The 17,372-nt window shown below is 43.3% G+C and overlaps 1 protein-coding gene and 1 pseudogene across 10 annotated transcripts in view; one reads left to right on the top strand and one right to left on the bottom strand.

The window, feature by feature from the left end:
• Window positions 1-1,425: 1,425 nt before the first annotated feature.
• LOC142844709 (proteasome subunit beta type-3 pseudogene) lies at window positions 1,426-2,156 on the top strand (annotated as a pseudogene).
• Window positions 2,157-4,690: 2,534 nt separating this feature from the next.
• Window positions 4,691-17,372, bottom strand: part of Fam118a (family with sequence similarity 118 member A) — a 29,408-nt gene continuing 16,726 nt past the window's right edge. For 4 of the 10 annotated variants that reach the window (XM_075960232.1, XM_075960231.1, XM_075960234.1 and 1 more), the window contains 4 exons: window positions 15,202-15,487; window positions 13,574-13,606; window positions 10,045-10,128; window positions 9,721-9,843 (listed from right to left, as the gene is read on the bottom strand). In XM_075960232.1, the coding sequence (XP_075816347.1) occupies window positions 9,797-9,843; window positions 10,045-10,128; window positions 13,574-13,606; window positions 15,202-15,487 (450 nt within the window). In that variant the 3' untranslated portion in view covers window positions 9,721-9,796. Of the gene's footprint in view, window positions 5,972-6,463; window positions 6,583-9,719; window positions 9,844-10,044; window positions 10,129-13,573; window positions 13,607-15,201; window positions 15,488-17,372 lie in introns of those variants that run through there. The other 6 variants (XM_075960236.1, XM_075960238.1, XM_075960237.1 and 3 more) reach the window with 3 other exon arrangements.

The raw sequence follows: 17,372 nt of genomic DNA, 5'->3' as shown, positions 1-17,372 counted from the left end.
TAAAAGCAGGAAACTTCTGATGGTGAAACTGAATCATCTGCTTTAGTATAATACTAATTTTTCCAAATCTAGTTTATCTTAAGGATGTACAGAACTGTAAGGCGCTGCCTGGTAACAGCAACTTTATATAAATGCTGTTGCTTGGAGGAAGGAATGTGGACAGTTTTCAGCAGTGTTCGTTCCTGTTTCAAAGTGGAACGGAAGGACTCTGCAGATCTTCATGGAAGTCAAATTTGGTCCAACTGCTGACCCAGGAGCTGCCTCCTAAAGCCAAGGGTCACTTCTGAATAGAACTTGGTTTTTGTACACAGAACATGCTCTATGACTGCTTAGTAGACTGAGTCACAAGATTTAGTTCCACCCCACATACACACATATACACATACCCACAAACATACACAAAATAAAATGTAATGTTATTGAACTATATACCTCCCCTAGAAAAGCAAAGAGCTTTTTTATACATTAAATAGCTATGAAATACATAAATGCTGGGTTGGAGAGATGGCTCAGAGGTTAAGAGCATTGCCTGCTCTTCCAAAGGTCCTGAGTTCGCTGGGCGGTGGTGGCGCACGCCTTTAATCCCAGCACTCGGGAGGCAGAGGCAGGCGGATCTCTGTGAGTTCGAGACCAGCCTGGTCTACAAGAGCTAGTTCCAGGACAGGCTCCAAAACCACAGAGAAACCCTGTCTCGAAAAACCAAAAAAAAACCAAAAAAAAAAACCAAAGGTCCTGAGTTCAATTCCCAGCAACCACATGGTGGCTCACAACCATCTGTAATGAGGTCTGGTGCCCTCTTCTGGCCTGCAGGCATACACACAGACAGAATATTGTAAACATAATAAATAAATAAATAATTTTTTTTTTAAAAAAAGAAATACATAAATGCTATAATTAAAATTGAAAGAGCCCTGATGTTAACTTATGGAAAAAGTGGGTATGAAGAGGGATGTCTGAAGCTCAGTCTACTGTGGAGGAGGCTCATTGTACACATGGGAGCTAGAGAGCCTCTGAGCTTTAGAGAGCTGCAGAATGAAGATTCAGGGTATTCTCAGTTCCAAGGAACTGAGTGTGATCTGCAGCATCCACTTAGATCAGAAGATTCTTGAAGGACCAGTTTCCAGCTTTAGTGAGGCTATAATGAGGTTCTCAAGTTGTTCATATGAACTACCTGACTCTTGAGCTCTGGACAGTAACCACTAGAGAGGGTCAGAGCTCGTTGGCTAACTTTGTGTTTCTCACTAGCAGAAGTGAGAAGCAAATACCCTGTGCTGAGACTGTTTCCTTCTAACACATGAATCATATTGGAATAAAAGAACATCCAAAAACACCATAAAACTGACAGGTTTCAGTAGGGCTGAGGGAATGGACACACACAAATAATAATTTTTAAAAAATAAGTCAAAGGCCAGAGAAAGCCAGAGCCGGTTTACAAGAATCGCAGTGGCGATCGGAGTCTTACTAAAGCTCAATCGTGTCTATTATGTCCTATAACGGAGGGGCCGTCATGGCCATGAAGGGAAAGAACTGTGTGGCCATCGCCGCGGACAGGCGTTTCAGGATCCAGGCCCAGATGGTGACCACAGACTTCCAGAAGATCTTTCCCATGGGTGACAGGCTGTACATAGGCTTGGCCGGGCTGGCCACCAACGTCCAGACAGTTGCCTAGTGCCTCAAGTTCCGGCTGAACCTGTATGAGCTGAAGGAAGGTCGGCAGATCAAGCCCTACACCCTCATGAGCATGGTGGCCAACCTCTTGTATGAGAAACGGTTTGGTCCCTACTACACAGAGCCTGTCATTGCCGGGTTGGACCCGAAGACCTTTAAGCCCTTCATTTGCTCTCTAGACCTCATTGGCTGCCCCATGGTAACTGACGACTTTGTGGTTAGTGGTACCTGCTCCGAACAGATGTATGGGATGTGCGAGTCTCTCTGGGAGCCCAACATGGATCCAGAACACCTGTTTGAGACCATTTCCCAAGCCATGCTGAACGCTGTGGACCGGGATGCTGTCTCGGGCATGGGTGTCATTGTCCACATCATTGAAAAGGACAAGATCACCACCAGGACACTGAAGGCCCGGATGGACTAACCCTGCGCCCTGGTCCTGGTTTCCTTTTGTTATTTTTCTTTTTAATAAAATTGCTTTTCTTTGAAAAAAAATAAGTCAAAGGACTTTTTAATTATAAAACTGTGGCTGGAGTGAGAATGACTCTGGTAGGGTCATATGTTTGATGGAACTGTTTGAGAAAGATTAGGAGGTGTGACCCTGTTGGAGATGTGTCACTAGGGGTGGACTTTGAAATTCAACAGACTACACCTTTCCCAATTAGCTTTCTCTCTCCCTGCCTCCTGCTTATGGATCAGATGTAAGTTCTTAGCTACTGCTCTAGGGCCCTGCCTGCTGCCCTCTGCCAATGTTCCCTGTTATGATGGTCATGGAGTCAGTCTCTGAAACTATAAGCCCCATTAAATGCTTTCTTCTATTAAAGACACACACACCATAACAAAAGACTGAATACAGTTATATTAGTTTATTATAGCAAGAAAACTCAGATCCTTCAGTGTGACACTAATGCTTCTGATGGGCTGTGAATTAGTTTTGTAGTTTGCATCCTGCTTTTTTATTATTTTTTTTTTATATTTACTGAGCTCACATTTTTCTCTGCTCCCCTCCCTGCCTCTCCCTTCCCACAAGGTCCCCGTGCTCCCAATTTACTTAGGAGATTTTGTCATTTTCTACTTTCTACTTCTCATGTAAATTAGATCTATGTAAGTCTCTCTTACTGTCTGCACGGTTGTCTAAGTTCTCTGGGATTGTGGTTTGTAAGCTGGCTTTCTTTGCTTTTTGTTTAAAAACCACCTATGAGTGAGTACGTGATAATTGTCTTTCTGTGTCTGGGTTAACTCACTCAAAATAATGTTTTCTAGCCCCATCCATTTTCCTGCAAAATTCAAGATGTCGTTTTTTACTGCTGTGTAGTACTCCATTGTATAAATGTACCACATTTTCCTTATCCATTCTTCGGTCGAGGGACACTTGGGTTGTTTGCAGGTTCTGGTTATGTCAAACAAAACTGCTATGAACATAGTTGAACACATGTCCTTGTGGCACAATTGAGCATCCTTTGGATATATACCCAAAAGTGGTATTATTGGGTCTTGAGGAAGGTTGTTTCCTAATTTTCTGAGAAATCGCCACACTGACATCCAAAGGGGTTGTAGCAATGCATGAGTGTTCCCTTTTCCCCACAACCTCTCCAGCATAAGTTGTCATCGGTGTTTTTGATCTTGGCCATTCTGACAGGTGTAAGATGGAATCTCAGAGTTGATTTGATTTGCATTTCTCTGATGACTAAGGATGTTGAACATTTCCTTAAGTGTCTTTCAGCCATTTTAGATTCCTCTGTTGAGAGTTCTCTGTTTAGGTCTATGGATTATGTGAACTTTTGGTGTCCAATTTCTTGAGTTCTTTGTGTATTTTGGAGATCAGACCTCTGTCTGATGTGAGGTTAGTAAAGAACTTTTCCCATTCTGTAGGCTGTCGTTTTGTCTTGTTGACTGTGTCCTTTGCTTTACAGAAGCTTTTCAGTTTCAAGAGGTCCCATTTATTAATTGTTTCTCTCAGTGTCTGTGCTGCTGGGGTTCTATTTAGGAAGTAGTTCCCTGTGCCAATGCATTCCCACTTTCTATTCTATAAGGTTCAGTGTGGCTGGCTTTATGTTGAAATCTTTGATCCATTTGGACTTGAGTTTTGTGCATGGTGATAGATATGGATCTATTTTCATTCTTCTACATGTTGATATCCACTTATGCCAGCACCACTTGTTAAATGCTTTCTTTTTTCCATTTGATATTTTTTGCTTCTTTATCAAAGATCAGGTGTTCGAAGGTGTGTGGATTGATATCCGGGTCTTCTATTTGGTTCCATTGGTCCTCTTGTCTGTTCTTATGCCAATACCAGGTTGTTTTCAGTACTGTAGCTCTGTAGTAGAGTTTGAAGTCAGGGATTGTGATGCCTCCAGAAGTTCTTTTATTGTACAGGATTGTTTTGGCTATCCTGGGTTTTTTGCTTTTGTATATGAAGTTGAGTAGCGTTCTTTCGAGGTCTGTGAAGAATTTTGATGGGCATTGCGTTGAATCTGTTGCATCCTGCTTTTATAGCCAGCAGAATGTAATTTTTCTAAACAAAGATCAACTTTAATATTTAATCTAGCTATCCCTGATAGCACTTGCATTTTGTCAATGTGTTTAAAAAAGGAAGCTTCACTGCTGAATCTGTAATCACATTTAACGGCTGAACAGGAGAACTGCCATGAGTTAGAAGCCAGCCTGGCCTACAAGGTGAAACTTTATCTCAAAATAACAAAAATTTCTTTTTGTTGGGGTCTATGCATATATAAGTACAGGTGCACACAGAATCTATAAGAGGACATTAGATTCCCTGGGTGGTTGAGAATCACCTGATGTGGGTGCTGGAAACCAAACTTGGTCCTCTACAAGAGCAGTATGTACTCTTAACTACTAAGCCATCTCTCTAGCTCCCAAAAAAACAGTTTTCAAAAATTCATGTGTTTTTTTTAAATTAGAGACATTCAAAAGTAATCATTTGCTTGATTTCACAGTTCAGTGACTAAATATTCTCATTATATTACCATATCTTGTCATAAAAAAAACTGAGCACACAGGGTTGACTTTAAAATTTTATTTATAACCAGTTACATAAAAGGTTTTTTTTCCACACTTAAAAATGGGGGGGGGGGGTCTTTAGCCTGTTTCTTGCTTCTCCCTCATTCCCTGTCGCAACCTATGTTTCCTGTTCTTAATTATCCCTGTCCCCTTGGGAGCTACAGTGCCATCCATGCAATGTGACAGGCAGGGTTTGGCAAGATATCAAAGAACCTGCCATCATATCAAAGATTAGTAGCCTCAAATGAGCCATGCAGGACCTGTTTCTAAGGAGTCTTCCTTTCAGGACCACTCTGCATAACATGGGAGCCTTTGCCATCGTTGCTATCAGAGAAACTCTGAACATGGGTGTTTTCCAGAAGGAAACTTTGAATGTAGTTAAAACGTGGCAAGCCCTTTCAAAGTATTGCCTACCCCACTCCATGTAAATCTTAATAGAAACCATGGGAAGAGGAGAACAGAAAAGATGGGCCTTATCCTAGAGAAGAAATAAGACTTGGAAAGCTTAGAACTTAAGATCTGAAAGTTTAAAGCTTTGCTTGTGCTTCGCCTTTACTTTCTAACTTCTGCGTCACTAAGTGGGTCTAGATAGCACGGAAGACTTTGAAAAGTTCTTCAGACTCTGGACTTAACGCTTCCTACCAGGCAGTCTGCCATTTCTTTGAAAGAGAAATTACTAAAATGTCACAATTCCAAAGAAACCCAGCTGACTGAGTAATCCCTTTAAAACAACCATTTTTTCTAGTGGGTTGAGTGCCTCTACTTTCCACTTACTCTTTACTATTTAACAATGAAACCAACACATCTTTAAAAAACTTTCTACAGTAAAAGATGTTTCTACGTAAAGGTATAAAATATAATGTTTACGTCTTATTTTCTCTTTGGCAACTACTGTTGCTTGGACAGTCTTCACTCTCCTCCATGTATTGGAAAAATAACACCCTGACATAAGAAAACATGTCAAACAAGAAGAGGGAACAATGCCAGGTACATCCCACCTCCCAATATGGTCCCTGAGGTAGCTGTCCATTAGTCCTTACAGAGTATACCTGAAGTGTGTCCATGTCACCTCCTGAGCAGCTAAGCACATAGTGGAACTCTGTCATTCAACCACGAAGGCCACACACCCACATGGCTCTTTTGGGGTATGTAACAGTTCTCTATTGAGAGATCCATATGGAGTCCTCTGTACATTCCTCATCGCTTGGGCATGGCACTGTGGTTACAGAAGGCTGGTTTTCAAGTTTCAAGTTTTAAAATCTTCAAGACCCTCCAGCATCATCTGTTTAAAACATAAGAAATACCAAAGTGTTTCAGACTAAAAATTGTATCAGGATTTCTGTTTCAGAAACTGCCTCACATACTGATAATTCTGAAAACCTTCCATAAAAGGAACAGCAGCCACTGTCTAGAAATGGCCTTGCTGAGCTATAAGTACTGCCAAGGACCAAGCCAATGTATGTGTGAGACCTATGGAAATATCTACCCATGCACTTCAGTGCTGTTTTCTGGTAGAATCAAGTCAGTATTTTCATCACAGAGGCAGTAATAGCCTGTTTATGTATTGATATGAAATGATAGCTCAGGCCTAGTGGTGGTGGTACACGTCTTTAATCTCAGCACCTGGGAGGCAGAGGCAGGCAGATTTCTGTAAATTCAAGGCCAGCCTGGTCTACAGGACAAATTCCAGGATAGCCAGGGCTGCATAGAGAAAACTTGTACAAAAAAGAGAGAGAGAGAAGAAAAGAAAGGGCCAGGCAGTGGTGGCACACACCTTTAATCCCAGCACTCGGGAGGCATAGGAAAGCAGATCTAAGTTCGAGACCAGCCTGGTCTACAAGAGCTAGTTCCAGGATAGGTTCCAAAGCTACAGAGAAACTCTGTCTCGAAAAACTGAAAGAAAAAAAAGGAAGGAAGAATAAGAAAAATGAAAGCTCAGGATGCACACACAATACTGCAACCCAGAAACTCCATTCCTCTGGTGATCTTTAGGCTGCAGGTGTAGACAACCCATATGAAGAACAGGCCAAGGCTTTCTGTACTTTCGAGACCAGAGGCATTTCCTCAAGCAAACATGACTGCCCAGGGAGACGCAAGGCTGATACAGTTGCTATTACTCAGGGAAAAGCTCTTTCTAGGCATCAAAGATCTCTGGCTCTATGGCACTGTCTACCAGGCAGTAGCCCTGGCACCTGAACAAACAGCATTCAGAGAGATGATGAACATGTCAAGCCTACATGTATACAGGCAATGACAGAATAAACAAACCGAAAACCCACAACTGTCTACTGACAGCAGTTACTGAGACCTTAGACATAAGCAGACGGTGGAGGATGCCTAGATGTGAGGAAAACCAGGACCACTTAAGGAGACTAACAGAAAAGAAACACCTGCAACAATTAAAGAACTAGTCTGTTCTGTTTTATAGATGTCCTTGCCAACTAAAAATACAAGCCAAATGAAAGATGCCAAAGAATTTTGTCCATACACAACCAAAAGTGAAATTTCCCTTTAAAGATAACATTGCTAAACGCACTAAAGTTACACAAAATCTGAAGGAAGCATTGCAGCCTCAGCAGCTGTCCCCAGCCAATGCCAGGACCTCTGCTCACTCCCTTGGGATACCTCTGGACAGTGAGCCTCCACAGCCTCTGGTCCCCTGCCACCTCCTAGTGTGAATAATTCACACTGCAGATAATATGTTTAAGTTGTTTTATTTGACTAGATTATCTGTGTTCAGTGTCACTCAATAACAGGTGACTTCAGCAACTCGAGTCCTTGGAACACATATTTCATATTATCTCATATACAAATATACTACCATCGTTATTCACAAGGTTTGGGGCCCAAAAGCACTTCACATTTCTCAGTTTTTGGTTTTGGTTTGGTTCTGTTTTTTGAAACAGAGTTTCTCTGTGAAACAGTCCTGGCTATCTTGGAACTCACTCTGTGTGTAGACCAGGCTGTCCTTGAACTCACTGAGATTCTCTTGCCTCTACCTTCCAAGTGTTGGGAATAAAGGTGTGCACCACCATCACATGGCTAGATTTCTCAGCTTAGGTTGTTTAGGAACTCTGTATAGAATCCCTTAAAGGATTGAATATTCCTAATTGGAAATCTAAAATGCTTCCAAATCTGTAACTTTTGTTTATTTTGTACTTTATTTTTATTGGTTTTCTGTGTGTGTGTGTGTGTGTGAGAGAGAGAGAGAGACAGACAGACAGACAGACAGACAGACAGACAGACAGACAGACAGAGAGGATGCCTGCAGAGGCCAAAAGAGGGCATCAAATTCCTTGGAGCTAGAGTTACAGGTGGTTGTGAGCCACATGAGTACTGGGAAGTGAACTCAGGGTCCTCTGCAAGAGCAATAAACACTTTTTTTTTTTAAGACAAGGGTTCTCTGTGGCTTTGATACCTGTCCTGGAACTAGCTCTTGTAGACCAGGCTGGCCTCAAACTCAGAAAGATCTGCCTGCCTCTGGTTCCCGAGTGCTGGGATTATAGGTGTGCGCCATCACTGCCCGGCTGCAACAAACACCCTTAACCACTAAATCATCTCTCCCCCAAATCTAAAAATTTTGAGTAACAAAAAGTTTAATTTGAGAGGATTTCATACTAGGAATGCTCAAGAAACTCTGTCACAGTGCTCATCAGACACTAGGCAATTTTTTTATAACTTTAAATGTTCAGTATGTCATCAATATGCTAAATGTTCCATAGCTCTGGAAAATTATTAGAGAAGAGTTACATAAGTGTTTAAGTAGTATTCAGCCACATGTAAGTCGTGTTCTCTCTCCCTAACCTCTGCCCTCCCTTTTCTTCTCCTTGCCTTTCCTCTCTTGTTTTTGAGACAAGTGCTCTTGCATAGTCCAGACTAACCTCAATCTCATATGTGCTACGACTGATTAGAGATGCATTCCATAGTGCTGAAGCCTGAGTTTTCTATTAGTAGGAAAACGCCTATAATCGAAATCTATCCATTCCATAGTGCTGAAGCCTGAGTTTTCTATTAGTAGGAAAACGCCTATAATCGAAATCTATCCATTCCATAGTGCTGAAGCCTGAGTTTTCTATTAGTAGGAAAACGCCTATAATCGAAATCTATCCATTCCATAGTGCTGAGTTTTCTATTAGTAGGAAAAAGCCTATAATAAAAATCTATCCAAAAATAAATAAATAAATAAAAGGCCTCAGGAATGAGGTGGTAACAGATAATCAGAGCAGACTCTGGGGTCCCCAAAGATCTGAAAGACTTATCACAGCACTATACAACAAATGATAGGAGCAAGATTAAAATGAGAAGACCTCTCAGAAACTTCATGTTACACAATTAATGTAATAATTTTAAGCTGGACATGGTGGCATATACCTTTAGTCCCAGGTTCGAGAGGCTGAGGCAGGTAGATTTCTTGAATTTGAGGTCGGCCTGATTTATACATGGTGAGTTCCAGGCCGGCCAAGGAAACAGTGAGAACCCTATCTCAAGACAAACAAAAATTTGGATGATGAAGACGTAGCTCACTATGCCTGGCATTCACAAGCCCCTGCTTTATAGCCCCAGCTCCATACCCTCAAAAATAACAAAAGTTTAATCTAAGGGCTAAAACTATAATCTTGAGAATTTCTCAAAGTGTTTTAATAGAGATTGAAAATGAAAATTAAGAAGCACTAAGGAGCCAGGCAGTGGTGGCGCACGCCTTTAATCCAAGCATTCGGGAGGCAGAGACAGGTGGACCTCTGTGAGTTTGAGGCCAGGCAGGTCTACTGGGCGAGTTCCAGGACAGCCAGGGCTACACAGATAATCCCTGCTTCGAAAAACAAATACAAAAGAACCATTAGAGGAAACATAAAAGATAGTGGAACTAATCCAAGAGACTCCAAGCAGCAGGAGGAGATTTCCAGCATAAGAGGAGAGGAGAAGATGCAAAGAAGAAACAACTGTCAATACAAGACAGTCAACACACATCCTACAACTAAGAAGTCACAGCCTTGGCCTTCTAACACCATAAACAAGTAGAAAGGAAAGAATACAGATGCCTTTAATAAAGGAAACACTTTTATTTTCCGCCTTTTAGAATCCACAGAGCAGAGGCCTTGCTTCCTTTTTATCCCGTGTCTAGGTGCTTGACTTTGGCAGTATTAAGGGCTGGAGCTGGGGGAGTGAGAAGGAGAAGGGAGAGCCCTTCAGAGCTCAATCAGACTCAAACCCAACTTCCCCGGGGGTACTGAGTAACTAGAAACACACACTACCAAACCTGGAGAGGGGAAGTAAAGGAGGCAGCGGTGGGTGCTATCAAAGCACTAACTACAGTACAGAGCTAAGATGGGTCCCCACAAAACAAATAATACCTACCAGTATCTGACTGTCTGACTTTTTTTGTAACTTCAATTCCATTTTCTTCCAACTTCCTCTTCGCACAATCCTGACATGCATTACCTTTAAAAAAATTATTAAATAAGAAATTTTAAAAAATAAATTGAAAAGAATTTACATTAAAACAGTCCAGGAGGGAGAAAAGCAGCATGATGGTAACAGATGGGGTGCTCTGGGAATTCACTTGTTATCCTTGCATAGCCTTGAAATTGCCCATAGGTGAAAATATAGTTTGCCTACTTTTATGGTATAGATATTTAGTATCCCTCAAACCTCATGGGTTAAAGGCTGGGTCCCCAATACAGAACCTCAAAGTTAGGCTGTTGGGGTAGTGATTAGATCCTGAGGTCTCCCACCTAATGGAGCATTGCTGGAAGGCAGCCTTGTTGGACAGTCACTGGAGGCATGCCCTGGACCCTTGCACTCACTCCCCTTCCCTCTCTTGCTACCCTGAGGTGAGCAGCTTTCTTCTGCCTTGTCTCCCTCCCGTCACAGGTCCAGAAACAATGGAACCAGGTGATCAAGGCCAAGCCTGAGAGCCAAATTTGCTTTTTCTCCAGAATTTTGTCACAGAAAGGCCAGTAGGGAAGTAGTGCTAACAAGTGAGGGCATGATTCTATGTGAGCATGCACACCTTTAGAACCAGTATGCAGGAGTGACTTACAAGTTTAGAAAACCATGTTAGGAAAAGCTTAGCGATGCTGAGCATTCAGAAGCCCAGGATGCTGATGGGAATACGAACAGTAAGGACCACTAACAGGATCTGGTGAAATGAGAACTCCAGGGGATTAGACTAGAGGCATTCATTTCACACTCTAGAAAAGTTATAAATTAATTAATTTTAATTAATTAAAAGTCTACATTTTGTCTATGCCAAGATTTTGTAGGAAGTTGAATTTAAAAGCAACTGACAATATAATCTGGTGAAGAAAACTGCAAGGCTGGGTGGTACTCAGGCTCTGGCATGGGCTGCTTTTAGCCAGCTTCACAGTGAGAGTTAAAAGCAAAAAGCAGAAAAGAATTGGAAACCTTACAGTTTGGCTAGAAAAGCAGGACATTCAAAATTAGGATTAAGGAAGGTGTGGCTGCCAATTAAGATTAGCACTGTAAGGCGCTGGAGAGATGGCTCAGAGGTTAAGAGCAGTGACTGCTCTTCTAGAGGTCCTGAGTTCAAGTCCCAGCAACCACATGGTGGCTCACAACCATCTATGAGATCTGGTGCCCTCTTCTGACCTGCAGGTGTACATGGAGACAGAATACTGTATACATAATAAATAAAATCTTAAAAAAAAAAAGATTAGCACCGTTAAAAGCAAGTTCCATGCTGTTATACTAAGACAACAGGAAAGATGCCCTGAATGTCTCTCAGAAAGCAGGGCTATCAATCACAGGCTGGTGGGGGGGGAGGGCTCTAGGGCTGTTGCCCTGGGGTGCCTAGGTAAGCTCCACTCACCCATGCAGGCACACAGAAGTCACTACAACCATGGGCCAGCTGGGCCTGGCACTGCTGCTGTTCCTGGCAACAGTGTTTCCTGTCTGGTTTTGCAGAAACAGGCTGCATGAGTTATGGAGTGCATGAAGACTTCAACCCAAATTTGATAATGAAGTCAAAGGAGCCAATATGAAAGGACCAGAGCCCCTCACCACTGACAGGGTGGTTGCAGGAAGCTGAGCGAAGCTGTAATGTAAGCAACCAAATGGCAGGAATATGAAATATCTGCTTGAAAAGCTACCAGCGACAAGCAGAGCCAGCCCAGGAAGAGGCTGTATGAGCTGTAGTTGACAAGGTCACAAAACAGCTACCTAAACCATTTGGGGTCAGCCTTGTACCTTGTGCCCTATATATCAGACCTGGAGCTATGGGATTTAATGTTTGCCCTGCTGAATTTGGGTCCTTTGGTCTAATTGCTACTTCTTATTACCTAATTCCTTCCTTTTGGAATGAGAAATGTCTGTTTATTCTGCCAGCTCTATGTTAAAAACATGTACACTTTTATTTAATTTTTACAGATTGCAGCTAAAAGTCACCTCACATGTCAGAATAGAATCAATCTGGCTTTGGCCTTTACTGATTTTGCTGTTTTTGAGACTGTTACTATTAGCTACTTTTCTATTCTGTGATAAGCACCATGACAAAGGCAACTTCTAGAAGGAAGGGTAGATTTGGGGGCTTACAGCTCTGAAGTGTTAGGGTCTATAAACATCATGGCAGGAAAGCATGGCAACGAGCTGGCATGGTGGCTGGAGCAGAAGCTGAGAGCTCACATCTCTAACTGCAAGCAGGAAGGAGCAGGAAGAACTGGGAATGGCCAGTGGCTTTGAAGCCTCCAAACCTACTCATCACCCAGTGACACCCGTCTTCCAGCAAGACCACACTTCCTAAGCCTCCCAGGACAACAACACAAACCGGAAACCAAGTATTCAAATGCCTAAGACTTGCAGGGAACATCCTATTCAAACTACAGATGTTCTCACTGTAACCCAGCCAATGTGCACTGAGCCTGTACTGAATGGGCTATCAGGTGGGCTATGGCTGGAGAACACAGGTCGCTGGGAGCATGCCTTGTTCCTCACCCCTCCTCTGTACTCTGTCCTCTTATCATGCATAAGACAGAAGTAAGGGAGCCATGTGACCATGGGCCGAAACCTCGGAAACTATTGGCAAGTTCTTCCTCGAGTGTTCTCAAATATTTTGTCATGTGCTAACATACTATTATAGGATGAATCTATTTCTAGGAGTCAATTTCTGAATCTGATTCTATTCCCTGCCATGTACTGCATATTTTATCAGCCGAGTTACTGCTGCTTTCAAAGGAAAAATATAATTCTTGGATTCACATTAAAAGGGAAAACACAGCAAAAGTAACACCCTTTCACATGACATGGGAGGCAGAGGACAGCTCTTAGCACTCCTGGGCTGAGCCAACTCCACCACTGACATGGATGGGTACTAGCTGGCCCAACAGGCAGCAATGGCAGGCTGCACAGAGGCTCCTGAGCATTCACGGGTTAGAATCTTTTTTAGCCCAGCTGACTCAGGCAGTAGAGAAACTCCCACTTAATCTGCCCACTGGAAGATGCTGGTAGCTGCTAACTCATTAGTTTAAAAATTGGTAGTACCAAACCTAACAAGAGCATTCATACTTCAAACAAGTACTAAAAGAATATATATTTATACAGAAGTGTAAGTAAGGGGCAGGTCACCCTAGATTACTGGATCCTTCACTGAATGACATAATGCAAAAAGAGCATTGCTCTGACTTCCTGTAACTCTTGGTTCTGGGGCAGAAATTATTCTCCGGTGTCAGCAGACAGCCCATTATTAGGCTGTGCTTCCCAGTGAGAGAGATGGACTTTTGTGCTTTTACCATGACAAGAACCATCTGAAGGCACTGGTATCTGTCCTTTCTGTGCTATTTAATACGTCACCTTATTGAAAGGAACACTTTCATGATTTTACCAATGGTGACCAGTAGAATATGGAAGCAAAAGTAAAGATCTGCTTTACCCAATAAAGTGGTGCTGTCCACTCGCTCAGCATCTGCGAAGAGAGGAAACAGTCAGCAAAGCCAAGACTTGGAGTACTCCTCCTCAGGCCACCCCACGGCCATCTATTGCTTGGGACAGGCTTCTGTAACAATTGCATCGCATGCCAGCCACGAAGCAATGCCTGAGTCACTCCCTTCTTCACCTGGCAGGATGGCTGCAAGAGCTCACTGCATGACCACATGAAGCAACTGGAGCTGCAGGCACATGGAGTGAGACAGTCCTGTGCAGCTACTGTCACTTTCACCGTCAGGAGGCAACCCTGCCCATCAGGAGAGAACACTCATGACAGGCACAGATAAAAACCTCAGTGACCTTTTACTCTCTAGCAGCTCTGAGTCCGTTCAGCTACCAGGTTCTGGAAAAGAAGCTTCACTGGGGCTGGGAAGCAATTTAGCTGCTTACTCTATATACCATGCTCAGTGGCTGGGTGCTGTCTTCTAGGGAGTCATGGCTGGGGAGCCTGAAGAAGTGGTGGGCAGGACAGAGGTGGGCAGGATGAAGGAGGTCTCTAAAGACCCATGCACACAACTGGAACCAAGATATTTCTGTTAGTCCAGGATCAAATCCCAGCTTCAAAGTTCTGGCACACCCTGGGTAAATACTCACCTCCCTCAGCTGGTAACTCTTACAATCATCTAAGTAGCAAAAGGTTCTGATATTAAAAAATAAGGGCAGCTGGGCATGGTTGTGCACGCCTTTAATCCCAGCATATGGAAGGCAGAGGCAGGCAGATCTCTGTGAGTTCCTAGACAGCCAGAGAAAAATAGTGAGACCCTGTCTCAAAAAAATAATAATGGCAAAAATATAAAATTGGTAGGTGTGCGTGACATCGCTCCACAACATGAATTGTCTTGTCCCTACTCCCCTTGAGAAACTGACGACTACCCTAAGTATACACCTACTCATCATTTAACAGCCGAAACGCCATGGCAGAAACGCATGGCTCCTGTACTATGTGCAGCTGTCTCTCACTGGTCTCTGCTAACCTTATTCCACCACGTGGAAAGCCTCTGGGTTTCCTGTTACCGTGAAAGGCCAGTCAATACAGAACTTTCCATGCTTGCTATCATCCATGTTTTATGACATTGAATTCAAAAGCATTAGTTCCCTCATGTAAAAGTGACTCGTTCAGTATTTGCCATTACTGTGGTTTAAACTGGCAGAGCTGCGATTCCCTAGAAAGGCCAAAGAGCACAAATGAGATGCATGCCGTGCCTCACCCAGCAGAGATGTGCTCTGAGGAAAGAAAACTCAAAGCCACCAGACACTTTTTGTGCTTTTCAAGCTCTAGCTTTTAAAATGGAGTGACAAGATGAAGGTCTATGCTGTTCACATGTTATGTATCATGTGAATACACATGTATCACAACCAATAAAACTGACCTGAAATAGGAATCAGTGTGTCCCACATTTGTGAGCAGTCTCATGTTCTACTTACAGACTGTCACTATTATACCAATCATCAAATTTAGAGCGTTAAAAACTAACTAGATTATTGGTAACTGGTAAGTTTTATAATATGAGAGGAGGAACAACCGAAGTAAGAAGCCAAAAATTGTGCTTGGAAAGTAACGACAGAACTCCACACCTGGACTTCGCTGTTTGCAGATCTGAGTGGCAAGGTCTTGCACATAGCCTGGGAAAAGATCAAAACAGCCCCCATAGGACACCACTTTAATTCCATGCAGAAGCATGTCTGCTTGATGCTTGAAGAAGTGGTCTTCGTTTTCCTTGAGCACTACCATGTAGTGCTCTAAGTCCACCTTGTTTGGCACCGAGTATAAGAAGAGAGCTTGGAATATCTGGTCGCGCAGGGTCTCTCCACAGCCCACAAACAGGAAAGACTTGGTGCGGTACAGGTTTTGCAGGACTTCCTGGGGAAAGCCAATAAACAAAGGAAGACACCTCTGTGAAGACAGCAGGAGCTCACAGCTAACACAAAGCTACCTATATATCCATTTACATCCTATCCTGTACCCACCAGGCTTCCCAAGAGCCACCCTGAGGAGCTCTGAAAGGCTATGAGCTCTTGACATACTCAGGTTGACCCCATGTAGTGATCTGTGCAACCAGAATGCAGCTAGGCTGAGATCCACCTCTTCGGAGGGACCAGGAAAAGAACCAGCAGAGCCTGGACACTGGCCAACCTGCCCAGCACGAATGCATCTCACAGCAAGGACAGCCTATTGTACACCTATGGCTCGCCAGATTGACTCACCCAAGTCAATTCCTAGACTTACATATGATCTGAAATTACTAAAACATGAAACAAAAACATTAAAAAGTTCTCAGTTCTACTGGGTATGGTAGCATACACCTTTAATCACAGCACTAGGGAGGCAGTAGCAGGTGAATCTCTGTGTGAGTTCCAGGCCAGCCTGGTCTACATAGCAAGTACCAGGCCAGGTGGGGCTACATAGTAAGACCCTATCTCAAAAAATTTTGCTCAGTTCCAAGTTGTATACATACAACACCCTGAAAGCAATGAATATATGGATAAACTGCCTCCCACAGCAGGACATAGGCAGATAAATTCTGGGGAGCGACGGCAAAAGAGGAACAGAGACAGTAGCCAAGCACAGACTATGAGGGTCACTCAGAGCAGCAGTGGTCCCTGACTCAAACAGGAAGGCTCTCAGCAAGGTCCAGTACCAGCACAGCACTTTCTTATGATGAGGGCCTCAGCAGCATCAACTCTTAACAGCCCAGCACTCATCTGCTGACACCATCCCTGCTGCAGAGTCCAGAGAAGAGCTCTGGGGAACATGTACCTGACCCAGGGAGTACTACAAGTGAACACAGACTCAAGTCAGAGTTCTAGATAGCCTATGATGGCACATGCTTGTAATTCCAGCACTTGGGAGGTAAAGGCAGGAAGACCAAGAGTTCAAAGATACTTAGCAAGTTTGAAGTCAGATAGACTAAAAGGAGACGCCATCTCAGAAATGAGGGAGGGTGGTGGCTAGGGTAGAAAAACTTGGCAACATTGCCAAGACAGGGCTTTTCCACACACTTGACATGGACATCTGTGAGGACATCAAGAAAGGCTTGCAGGTAGTTAGGAAGGAGCAATGGGAGCTCTCCTAGAGGACCCCATTCAATTCCTAGCATTCATGGCAGGTAGCTCAACCACCTGTAACTCCAGCTCCAAGGGATTCAATGCCTCTGGGGGCACCTACACTTACTATGTACACACACACACACACACACACACACACACACACACACACACACACACAACTCTTTGTTTAAAAAATTAAGAAATCTGGGTGTGGTAGCAAATACATTTAATTCCAGCACTCAGGAGTCAGTAACAGGCAGATCTCTGTGAGTTCAAGGCCAGCTTGGCCTACTTAGTGAGTTCCAGAACAGCTAGGGCTCTATAGAGAGACCCTATATTTAAAAAAAAAAAAAACCAAAAAATAACCTACAACTTTCAAAAGTGAAGAAAAGCTGCCTGAAAACGAGGTGTTAACTGGTTTTGTCTGCCATGCATGCTGGCATGGAACTAAGGGCATGCACATGCTGGGCAGGAGCTCAGCCAGAGCTCCATTCTTAGCCGAATTTTAAAATGAGGTTTGAAAAGCTGAAGAGACAGCTGTATAAGGAAGGTGAAGACTGAAGACTGAGCACCTGCGTAAATTGACCAACAGGGAAAAACAAAGAGAAAGACCACGGACTGCCAGCATCAAGCAAGGTTCCTGCCAAGTCCCTGGCAAAGCAATCACTGTGAGCTAGTGCTGGCACCAAGAGAGAAGT

The sequence above is a fragment of the Microtus pennsylvanicus genome, chromosome 2 (genome assembly GCF_037038515.1).
Source record: "Microtus pennsylvanicus isolate mMicPen1 chromosome 2, mMicPen1.hap1, whole genome shotgun sequence".
NCBI lineage: Eukaryota > Metazoa > Chordata > Mammalia > Rodentia > Cricetidae > Microtus > Microtus pennsylvanicus.
This window is presented reverse-complemented; position numbering and strand designations above follow the sequence as displayed.